General features: G+C 37.2%; 1 protein-coding gene across 3 annotated transcripts in view; it reads right to left on the bottom strand.

The window, feature by feature from the left end:
• SCG3 (secretogranin III) overlaps positions 1-12,802 on the bottom strand; it is a 29,286-nt gene that overhangs the window by 3,338 nt on the left and 13,146 nt on the right. For 2 of the 3 annotated variants that reach the window (XM_074880943.1, XM_074880945.1), the window contains 3 exons: positions 7,128-7,211; positions 6,385-6,513; positions 4,197-4,277 (listed from right to left, as the gene is read on the bottom strand). In XM_074880943.1, coding sequence (XP_074737044.1) covers positions 4,197-4,277; positions 6,385-6,513; positions 7,128-7,211 — 294 coding nt within the window. The remainder of the gene's footprint in view (positions 1-4,196; positions 4,278-6,384; positions 6,514-7,127; positions 7,212-12,802) is intronic. The other variant, XM_074880944.1, reaches the window with a different exon arrangement.

The raw sequence follows: 12,802 nt of genomic DNA, 5'->3' as shown, positions 1-12,802 counted from the left end.
TTATACTGCTTCACCTAAGAAAGAATGTCATTGTAAAGTTTATCCAACAAATGCATTTTATCCAACACGAAGAGAATTCACTACAAGTGCAACTTGCAAAATGAATTTAAAAAAACCCAACACCTTCACGAAGTCTTTTTACATTTCATGGTGCTTTTAGTATTCAAGAGGAATAATCATCTCTTGCTCTTGATTGATTGCTGGCAAATGCTAAAGTAAGAATATTTTTGGGTCAAGAGATTTGGTGTTCTAGTCTGCATGGCAAAAGCTGTTGTTAAAACCCTATTTTCACAACTGTCATGGATTCAAAAGATAGCATTAAATGGACTGTTTCCTATTGAAATCCCAGTAAAATTCCCACTTACTACAAACACCTGTAGGGAAAATTCAAGAAAACAACTTCCTGAAAATAAATCGAAATAATACAACTCTTTACCTTGATACAGAACATAATATCCTGACATGAACAATACTGCAGTGAGTCGTCTTTATGACAGTGATAGTGTCAAAGTAGTCTTTGACAACCTTTGCATGTCAATCTGCAATACAGTGCTGAAAGACCCTCTCTCCTTTTCTGATAGATGGCTGCATCTATGCAGCATGATTCACACCACATGCATTAAACAGACATTTCCTATGCTGGAAAATAGCACTATCTTCCATGAAAATAATTCCGTTGTAGAGCAATCTTTCAAGTAACATAAAAAGGTAACCAACCTATTGTGTAGTCATAACTCTGGCAACAGATCCAGTATATTCAGACATAAACACAATACAAGTTTCAGTTACATAGTTTACTGCATAAAATGTAAAGCTTAATTTGTTAGAATGACAAGTTAGTAGTCTGGAAAACAGTGTCTTAAGGGTTCATAGAAGGTAAATGAATTAGTATCTTTCACAAAAACAGATACATCCTGAATATTCCAGTATAAATTACTTATTCCAGAGAGAGAACCTTCAGAATATATTAATACCAATTTTGTAATGTAGTCCAATGTATATCATCATACAACAACAAATGGAAGGACCTTCTTTCAAACTGTACATTCTCAACAAAACCGACAATAATGACTTTCTGTCTTTTTATGGCTGAGTGACCAAAATTGCATAAAAATAGAAAGACATTAAGAAGCAAATTAATGCTTGCAATCATTTTTATAACAGTATAAGGCAATTTCAAGCAAGTAATACAGAAAATTGATATTCAAAACTCCCACTTCTGCAGAGGTGTCCTCTCCATATCTGAGTTAACAGGCACTTTGCCATTTGCTGTACTGAGGCCAGGATTTCACGTCTGGGCTGTTACTGACATTACTTGAGAGAATGTAACTTGTTTGTCTCTCCATCCTGTCTGAGTAAGAGGGACAAATAGTACCCAGCAGTTTAAAAATAAGGTTGGGAGATTTCGTTCATGTTGACAGAATGAGAGTCTCCAGTGAAAGGTACCATGGAATGGAAATGAATGGAAGAACAAATACTAAATTAATATAATATCCATATTATTCACATTAAAATTCCTGAGCTTATTTTTCTTCTAGAATAATACAACTCTAAGATCATTACGTGGAGATGTGAAGGTTTAAGTATTAAACACTGCGTATGGGATTACAACCATTAAGATATTGTTCAATTCTGGCTAATTTGTATATCTCATGGCAATTTAATTTGTTTTTTTTTTTCCTAGAAATTGATAACTGTTAATTTCTAATACTTATTTGCAACCTATTAAATTGGACAAGTAATTAGAAAAATCAGCTTTGGTTTATATTCACCACAACAGCTGCAGCATTACACTGAGCAATGAAACTGCTACAGTAAATTAAGTGAGGTCATATTTGCATACTCAAATCAAGCTATTTGCCATTGCAATTAATCATAGAATTTACCTTCATTCCTAAATGGCTACTGTTAGTGTTATGAAACTATAAACTACCTAAGTATTTTCTGAAAAATCCGAACATGCTATTTGCATGTATTAGTGAAATGACTCACAGTTATGTTCTTTGGAGACTAAATGCAATAGAACACCCAGCAGCTGACGTCTATTGGTGGGAGTGATGTTAATTTACACAGGAGAGCAGCTGGTCTTAAAGGGCATTGGTTTCAAAGATCAAGCCAGGTCTGGGAGATTACTAAGGAGAGGCCCACAGAGCCTATAGATTGTATATATGCAAAACAAACTTTGGACACAAAAGCCAATCAGGCCAAAATCTAGGCTTTTGACATGTTTCCCTTTAAATCATCCAGTCCACTCAAGTTTACTCACCTCCTTAACAGGCAATCGATATTTTTAAACTGGAAAAATGCAAATTTACATTTCCAGGGTCATTAGACATTGAATCAATAATAATTTCTACTGAAATTCATACAAAGTTAAGGATCTACAAACATTTGCCTGAAGAAAACCTAAACCTCTTCAAGTATATTCAGTGAGTAAAACAATCCATGAATAGGGGTGGAAGAGACTGGCCATTCACAAATTTGTGAATCACTTTTCTGCTGTCTCTCAGGTGCTAGCTGGAAGTGGAGAAATGATTGACGAGCACATCAATACCCCCTAATCTTGTACTGAAGAAACTCAGCGCAATGCATTCATGGTTAGATAAGCTTACCCTGCCTGCACTTCCTTTAACATCATCCCAGGAGAACTGAATTAGCATTTTACAAAAATAAAAAGTATGGAAAGGCACAATAAAGATAATGTATCTGAAGAGTAAGAACGCTATGCTAATTCTGTTGTAACTTACACTCACTTTAAGGCCCATTTCCATTGCCAGAGGACAATAAAGATGTTTTAGTGCAAATGAAAATCCATCTACGCAGAAAGTGTGCATCTTAATGCATTCACAGGCATATAAAATACTATTGATCTGCAGTCACAGCCATTTTCAGACTGTAGCAGTGCAGAGGAAATGTTACTATGAAGAGGAGTGAGGGGCTGCCCAGTCAGTATTGTGATACAAAGAAGTAATCATGCATGACTGAGATCTAATTACTATAATGAGTACATTGATAATCAGAAACATTTATTAGAATTGGCAGGAAAACTCTTGAGCAAATATGTATGCCTGCTGCTAATTGCCATCGCTGCCATTGTGTGGAAATGATTTTAGAGATGGAAAAATTTTTTAAAAAGTCTTTTCTATTACAGAGTTTCTGCATAGGAAAATGAATGTGTTGGGCTGTAGGCATGCACTCATCTCTGAAATGTAATTCATATGCACTTCAGCTCACAGAGAGGGTGGCTAGATTACCCAGGGCTAATCTCATCTCAGATCCCCCTCTGCTTGGCTGGTGCAAGAAGGATCATTCTCAGCAGGTGCCAGCCGTACCCCAGGGATGGACCCCTCAGCTAGGGACCTTCACCTACAGAGCAGCTGATGGCAGAGACAAGGGATAGGAGACTGGTTTTATGTAAGACCTTGAGGGCAAAAATGATATGGATAAATAAAGATCTGTGAAAAATAAGCTAGAAGTCCTGCTGCTGTTAGCTCCCTTGCTACAGCTCTCACACAGCCCCGCCTTCAAGGAACAGTCAAGTAGTGGGGCAGCTGGCAAGCATACCCTGTGCAGCTGCTTCAGTCACTGCTCCCCCTCTACACAGCTTTGTGTGTGAGAGCTACAAGTCATTAGAGTTGATTTGGGCTGTAATCCAATATATTACAGTGCTAGTGACATAAGTTTGTGTCTTAACTATTTATGGTTATGAAACAAAACTCGCTGCTGTTTGTGCTGGCATGCACAGTGCTAGCCAGATGCACTGAGCTTTTCTAGACACATCCAGTCATTTAAAATGCACTTACCTCATGTATAAAATCATAATTAAAAGATATGTTGAACTAAGAAATGAAGTACTAGACAAAACTGATGTACTGTTGCCCACCATGACTATCTGGACAGCACAGGACTAACGTCGAGCTGGTTAGTCACTGTGTGTTTTGTGCCCAATGGATGTTCAAGTCAGTTTACACGAATTTGCCATCGTTTACTATTTTCATTCATTGATTTAACTTTTACATAATCTGTATTAGTTAAATCTAACACCACTAATTATCACTATAATCTAGACAAGCACAATTTCACATTACTATTATTTAACTTACAACATAATGCGAAGTTATACAATACAATATAAATTACATGCTTTGTAATGCATATGGTGCCCACCCCAATGTTAAGGCTTTTTTACTTCATACCTTCTTGGTTACCTTGTTTGTTGTGTTTTTTTAGCCATTCTATGTTCTTCCTGATTGCTTCCAGATATGCCTCAGCTTTCCCTAGAGGAAAGGATGAGAGAGAAATCAGGCACTTACATCAATGATTGATGCAGTTTGCTTAACTGGGTGAAGTTGGTCACAGCGAAGGCAGATTAAAACTATTCTTAGTTTCTGTTTAAAAGCTGAGTCCTGTCAACCTTAGTCAGGTAAAATTCCCACAGATGGCTAGCAGGTTTTGCCTGTGCAAGATTAGTCATCCACAAACTGAGGATCATGGCTTTTTTGATCTGTATACATAACTTTTGGTGGTATCTGCAGATACTGCATGCATAGATTAAAGACAATTTGTAGCTTTTTGATCATAACAATTGTTCAGTGAAGATGAAGCTGTTAAGACAGCAAGAAATGACTTAAATTAGACCAAAAGCTTTGTGCATCTGCTCATACACAAAGTGTCAGAAAACTCCTCCATACAGTAGTACTAACAGCATACGGCAAATCTAAGATTGTGATATTTTGGAAAGGCAAGTTGAAATATGGCTACTTATATTTACTGAGGAAAAGGATGTATTAACACTACCATAATAACCCCTTGTTATAGCTGAAATTTTAAAGTGATGGATAATTTTGGACCAGAAAGCACACAGGACAGAATTAGTTCAAGGATTACCTAATAAGGTCCCTAAGGAAATATTTCAGCTAATGGATCTTGAATTCTTAGCTTGGCTGGAGCTTTATTGATGTAATGTTCTTACATTTGTCACAAAAAACCCCTAGTCTGATTAGCATGTAGAAGGCTACTACTGCCAACTGTGCATGTCTAGTCCCATTAGTAAGTGGATACAGTATTAGATATACCATCATTTTTGAGCTGGGAGTGCAGAGTTTGCTTTATAGTAAGTTACTCTGTGAAAGAGCAAAGGGAATTGCATGATGAGATAAAGAATTAAATACTGATCCAATCTAAATTTCTAAAAAGCTATTGGGCTGAACATTTTTCTGAAGGTAAAGGAAAATAACCTGAACCAAACTGAGCAGATAAACCTTCAGTAGACAAGCAAAACACATTATTTACCACGTCCCTCAGCTATTGAGAGAGTTTTTCTTTACTGTGAAATTAGACAGCCATCTTGAGCTATTTTCCTCTTCTATGCTCAAATAACCACTGCTGGAAAAAATGCCACCTCCTATCTGTGAGTGGCTAATAGTTTCTATGTCTGCATTGCCCACAGGACTGAACCAGGTGACCAACGATCTACAACCTGCTGTAGCCTTGATTATTGCAATTCATAACTGAGCATGTTGCAGTGAAAACACATGCATCCAAAAAAGTACGAGCATAAAACAGCATCAGGGCAAAACAGATTATAAGCAATTCTTTTAGCCAACTGTCTACAAAACATAGATGCTTACGCTGGATCCTTATCAATAAGGACCCACTGAAAGGTTTCTGCACCAACAAACATCCTCCTTCAAAAGTTCGGCACTGTAAGGAGGTACTCTGTCCCCTGCAGATTTGTTTTGAGATATAGCAGCTGATTTGCACCCCATGAACGGAGCAATTTCAGCTAGTACAGTCTAAAGTAGCATGTGGCATTATGTGTCATGCTGAGGCAACTAGGATAATAAAAGTACTACTGAGCTAAGTTTGCTTATTGAGACACTAGCTTACTGTAATAAATTTTCAAGTTATGTAAAACAGGTTAATTGCTGATGACCCTTAACCTCTGGCAGTGAGTAATGCAAATTGCTTCGCTTTGCAGAACTTTTAAGTACCTTTCGGTACCAGCTCATTCTAACACAAACTAGAGAAATCAATGGGCTCACTCAGAATATTGAATATCCTGATGATCTGATTTCACTGAAAAGCCACAGATGCCAAGAAGCAAAATCTCTCTGCGCTACTGTGTCAAAATGCATTTTGCCCCTCAAAAGGGGCTATGAATTCTGTGAAAGATTATGGCTTTACTCAGCAAGAAATATAGTTTCATGTATTTAAAAGTAAGCAAATAAGTACACTTCCGAATCAAGCTGTTGTGTGCTGACTCCCAGTAACTATAAACTGAAGATATTTATGCTAACACAATGGAAAAAAATACCAAAGACAGGAAAAGATTCCAATCACTTGGAGTGTACATATGTAGCAAAAGCAATGTCTATTTTGTACCTCTGGGCTCTTCACTGTTTCCTGCTGCATTTTGTTCTTCAATTTTTGTAGAATCCTTTGAAATTTCATATTCCTTTTCCATTTTAGCTGCTTCTTCCTTTGTACTGTCTGCTTCTTCACTACTCTTGTCTAAAGAAATAACAGTAAGAGCAATTTTGTATCAAATGTACCAAAAGCTCTTCTAAATCACATCAATACAATCTTTAGGAAGTAAAACATTTTGACTGATGATTGAGGAAAAACCTTATTGGTGTTTGGCTCAAAGTGGTTTCTAAAGGTCATCTCTACCCCAGACCTCTGGAAACAGGAATGCCTGTTTCTGCTCTTATAAACAGTAGCTGAATACAGGTGACTAAAATGCAGTAATAGATAGTTCATAAAGGCACATCCCTCTGTGCAGAGAAAAATGACAGGAAATTTCCATTCACTAGATCCAAAGTCATCATAGAATGATTTTTTTATTATTTGAGTCTTAAAAAGCATTGATACAGCTTGCTTTTGTATATGTGTAATTTCTAGACTGACTGAAGAAAAGGACAGTGAATATACTTCTCAAAGACAAAGACTGGACAACTAAATAAAAATTCCTCTCTTGTTGTGTGTTTAGACATCCGAACTGTGGCTACGGGTCCTTGAGGGACTGTATCGTCAACTAGCACTCTGGCTTCTAAAGCCATTAGCACACTAGCTGAATAGATTAAAAAAATGTGTTATTCCAGGAGAGAAAATTGTAGAATAAATACCTGCTGGTAGCTTTGTTCTGGTTTGAGTGGAAGGGTTCTCAAGTTTCTTCTTTGTCTGCTCAGCTATCATTGTATCTAAGTTTTCTAGAAATCAAGGCAAAACAAAACCAAACCCCAGTTATTCTTCAACAGTTATGATGCCAAATCTATACTATACTCTCTGCAACAACAGTTTGAATGGTAAGTACAAATCTAAAAGAACAGTCTTCACCTCATGCCCCTGAAGAATTGATGCAGAGCCAACATTAAAAGAACAAACAAATAGTTCTATGGAACTTTGATCAATCTTATTAAAAAACCCCAACTAAACCATGACAATAGGTGTACCTAATAGAGCCAATATTCATAAAGACAGTAAATGTGTGCATATATATTCTGATTATTTAAGCCACATTAGTCACAAAATATAGATAACAGTATCTGTAGCAATTTATTCTGATGAATATATACAAGACTGTGAAATACGTGCTTCATCCTGGTGGGAAAATATTATCCGAAACTGCTTATCTGTCTGGATTTTATATGGTTTCACTGGAAAAGAAGTCTAATAAAAGGTTATAAATCGTATTTAGATGAAATAAATATGTAATATTTAAATATGTAAATTGAACTGATTAGAACAAATTTTTTTTAAAGTTGCTGAAGTCAAGCATTTACCTGAAAACCCAGTAGACAGCCATGGCCATGTATACAGCTTTAGAAGTCTAGAAAATGTTTTTCTATGCAAACTTCAGGGCTGAACTCATCTGATTTGAAAGTAAAAGCACTTTTTCATCAAGATGGATGTTTCAGATATAAACATTGTATGCTTATGTGGGGAAAAAAAAAGTCCTTTTGATACAATACTTAATAGACATTCACAAATACATCATACAACCTGCTGTTTTCCCTCAGTCGTATTATGGACATGGTGTTGAATTTTGTTTCCCTTTATCAGCTCTCTTTAAAGGATCAGTTAAACATGGATCCAAAATTTGATAGATGCCAGCTAGTTGGTGGGGTATTTTTGAGAGACTTGGTTTTGAATTGTCAATATTCCCTTTACATAAACAGCTAAAATATTCAGTATGAGATGTAGTAACTGTGGCAGAATAGATATTATAGGGCTAGTCAATGGTTTAGATCATATCTTCTGTGTAAGGCCAACATTTTTTCCATCAGCCAGGAGCATCTTTTTCCATCAGAAAGATACTCAGCACTGAAAGCTAAGGATTAACTTTTTAGCAAGCACATTTCTCTTCGTGGCAGATCACCATAAGCAATTCTGCCTACCATCTGATGAGAAATCACATAATCCTGTCTGCCCAAGTCCTCTATATTTTGTTATTTACATAGAATTAAAATATAAGCAGCTTTTGTTGGCACCCTGCCTGATTGCACCCTGTCAATTCTACATTACATTAAGGTTTTTTTGTGAAAACTATTTTCATTTTGTACATATCCTTTTAATGTGATTTCTGACCTTGCCATATGCCCTAAACTAAACAGGTCTGGGCTGGGTTACAAGCTGGATCAGACATACTGATGAAGAAAGAAACCAGTTGAAATTACAGTGGTGGTACTGATGCCTCACTAATCACTTGATCCAAAGCTTATTGAAAGGACTGTAAACATTCCTTTCAGCCGAGCTTAAGATACTATTTTTTATCCTGAAACAGTACCATACTAGTATTCCAGCAGGAATATAAGGATTTCTCTGTTGCAAGAGGCACAGTTTTTAGGATAAGATTTTACAGCTAAGAACTTAAAAACCCTTTGTAAATTCAAGTGAATAGATTATTCTCCTTCACTAATTCATGCAAATGCAAAAATGTTGCTGATTTGAGACCTTAATGCAGCAAAATCTATTAAATTAGTCTTAATTTTAAGTGTAAACATGTTATTTTAAAATAAATAGGAGCATTTAAATGTTTAAAATGCCACACATATGTAAGTGCATTGATTCATAAGTGCCTTTCATGTTCTGTCTTAAAAGTGTCTGCATTTAGGCACTGCTGCAGTAAGCTTGCATTAGCGGAGAACAAAGACTCCACCACAAGATGGATTTATAACCTGCTTAGACATTTTTAGATTTAAATGTCTGCATACTGATAATATTTCCAAATGGTTTTGTTATGTTGATAGACTGTAGTGTTTAAAAGTTGTTCACATATCCACATACAGCATATGCTACTGAAGGCAATAGGATTTATACTCCTCCATTATTCAGTTACTTCTATAAATCCTATCAGGAATTCTACGGTTTGTCTGAGTCTTTTGATTCGGCTAACAATGTCATTTGAGTTCAGTATACGAGTAATAAACAATATTTATTACTACTTTGTCAAGTACAGTAACATGGTAATATGCATTGTTTTCCAGCCATATGCATTGAACAGCTACATCTGTATATGAAGCATAATATGGCAATGCTGACCACTAATGATCCAAGCTTTGCGACTGAAGCCAGACTGAATATGATATTCCATTTTCGGAGCTTTATTTTGTCAGTAAAGATATGGACAAATTTATATGACAGGCCTTTTAATAAGGACTGCATTTTACAGGAGAGATACTGAAGCTATCTTGCTAGCTGGATGTCACATCAACATGAATCTCAAGATTTCATAAGCAGCCGTTATTTTCTGCACGACAGAGAGGAGTTAATATGTAAGCCTGCTCATGTTTATGGGGATCATCTGGTGTACCTACATATATATCGAGAGAATATTATTGCCCTTTTCCCCCTTCAGAATTAATGTCTTTAACAGCTGGTATTGTTTCAAAACATGTTTGTACTTGTCATATGTGGCTAGGCCAGGGCTGAACAATGTTTGCTCTGAGTTACACTGATGGAGTGAGTCATCTTCTCAAGTGAGATGTGCCTGGCCAGCAGCTAAGCAACTGCATGTCGTATTTGGAGGTCTAACAAGAATTGATTACTTTTCTGGTATCGTTTCCCTAGCAACGTAATTTTTACAGAGGAAGAGTTTAGAAAGGTACTGACCTTTCTGCAGAGCTGGCCACTTATTTGAAATGGCACTAATTAAAACAACAGAACAATAACTACTGGGCTAATGGAAGTGCCCTACGTTGGTAAAATAGGTCACTCCTCTGGCGGCCAGCTTTCCGCGGAGCAATATAATCTCATCACTCGAACCAGACATCAGGAGTCAGAAGATCTGGTTTCTGCCTTACCTCGCTTTCTAACTTGCTCTTTGATCTGGGATGACTCACTGAGGCATTCATGCTGCAGGAGGGCTCCTATTTTGAGTAGGCATTCTGAGATGTCCTAGGCCTAGTTTCTGCAGGCACCGATAGATACTATTAATTGCATCTGAAAATGCAAATTCCCAGCACTTTTGAAACGCTAAAGTCCTTCGAATTGGGCATCCAAAAATCTGAATCGCATAAAAGCAGAATGCTTGTCTTTAGTCTGGGAGAATGCACTGCGGTAACACCCTTTAAACCCATGGAAAAAGATTCTATGTGAAAAAATAATACAAATTAAGTTACTTTGTTCTTATTAGAGAGGCGGAAACTAATGTACCCATCTGAATATTTAATGGAATTAGTAATGGGAGCCTGGAATGGACCCTTCTCTACAGACAGATTCATGGTGTTTTCTGGACTCTTGCAAATTTTCCTGCAAAGGGTTTTTTCCATCTGCATAATTGGCTTGCACCTGGGAGGCAGTTTCACATTCTATCCTCATCAAATAGACTGAAGCTGAGATTTTACATCATTAAACTTCCACAGAAAGACCTGCTTTGCTGTTCTGTTTTCATACAGCATAGAAAGGCCATGTTTATTAAAGGAGGAAAAGGGATGATCATGGTACCTGAAATCAGTCTTAATGATAGCTAAAAAATCGGTTTACTTAATGAGTTCATACGCTACAGTAGCTTCAGTCGGAAAGCTTTGTGCTGATGACTGCTTGTACAAGACGCACATATTTCAGGCATTAAAAAAGCACAGTTCTCCCAGGGCTCTTCTGTCTCCAGCAGCAGATGATCCTTAAGAGTTTCTAAGGTCTTTTTCCATCTGTGACAAAACTCAGGACATCTCAGCATTTGCTTGTGACTATTCTGTGGGGAATAGCGTACCTGATTAATTCTTTGGCCAAATCCTCCTTTTAGTTTGCATGAGTGCAGGTCCAAGAACTGTCAACACCCACCGTATTTTCACCAATGTAGCCAAAAGCAGAGCTTGACTTTTAGTCAGCTCATATATGTATCGTGCATATGTCCTATAAACTCTTAAACTGAGACGAACAAGAGAAATCCCTCCATTATGGAATTACAGATGGGTCTCAGCCTTGCAAATCCGCCCTGCCTTACATGTCAAGATATGGCATTTTCTTTCTGAATCCTCCTGTTTGACTGATTCATCATGATGGTGTGTCTGAAGCCTAATGCTGCCATGAGGAATGACATGTCAGTTGACAAGCCCCAGGTAGTGGCATCACTTGTAAATGGATTACAGGCAAGATGGTCAGTGATTTGAAATAAAACCAGCACCAGTATTGCTTGGCATTCAGATTAAAAGCAAATAAAAAAGTAAAACACAATTAAATATATGTGTTTTGAGGTGAACAAAGCTCTGACCAAGCCTCCTTTATTGTCCTTATTAAATTCCCTACCTCACAGACTATTTCTCAGATTTATCCTTTCAGTATTCTACAGGCATTTCCTTCGCATTACTCTAGGTCTCCTAGAGCTGTGTAGTGCAGTCCTTTCCTAATCCTTTCCCATCTTGAAGTTGCTACGTGGCCTGTGCACACATTTAAAGTATTTTGATAGCATGCACTTTACAAGCATGACGGTTTGGGACTGAAGCAGCACACAGCCGCCTCTACTGCAGGAGTGGGATGGAGCTTAGTTTTGAAAGTTCAGTGACACCCTCTTTACCCTGCACCCACACCTTCATCTCAAATCATAACTTACGGTCTTAGTGCTCAGCTGTCAACAGAGAGATACTGAATGCAGAAAGTAAGGGGTTTTTTATGTAGCTATTAAATACAGTGAGAAAAAATAAAAGCATTGCCCTCCTTTCTTTAGAAACACAAACCACTTGGTAGGATGCAACACCTAGATCTTCAGGAACTAAGCAATATACTTGTCAAAAGAGATGTTACAAGGAGATGGAGATTTCTTACAAAGTATCCGGCTGGGAAAGCATAGAGGAGCCAGTGAAGGGAAATGGAAGAAGAGGCAATATATTTGCAAGAAATAGCTGCAGATTTAAAGGGTATGTAGTGATAAGCAAAGGAATGAACTGCAATATATTTTGGTTCTTGTACACATGATTTGATAGTCATGTAATATGGTAGGAAAAAGTAATACTAAAACTACTGGATCTCTCCCCCCAGAAAATCTGAGAAAATTTACATCCTATCAATACTGGAAATACTATGCTCTCACATATATTGTCACCCATTTTACTGTAATGTGTAATGGTCCTGGTTTTTAAGAACTTTTCACACTGTATCTACCCATTTTTTTTCTATGCAGCAAGAGTCTGAATGGGGTAAAATAGGAGATAAGATCTAAGCAGGTGGGACAAAAAAACATTCATGTGTTTGTGCTAATGCAGAAGTAGCATGGGACAGACATGGATGAGATATGGGATGAGGCTACAGAAAGAAAAGCTATGAAGTTGCAGTGGGGTCTGCGACTGACATACTTCCTAGATTC

Source organism: Strix uralensis, chromosome 11 (genome assembly GCF_047716275.1).
Source record: "Strix uralensis isolate ZFMK-TIS-50842 chromosome 11, bStrUra1, whole genome shotgun sequence".
In the NCBI taxonomy this organism is placed as follows: domain Eukaryota; kingdom Metazoa; phylum Chordata; class Aves; order Strigiformes; family Strigidae; genus Strix; species Strix uralensis.
Note: the sequence above shows the minus strand (reverse complement) of the source record. Positions and strands in the feature narration are given on the sequence as shown.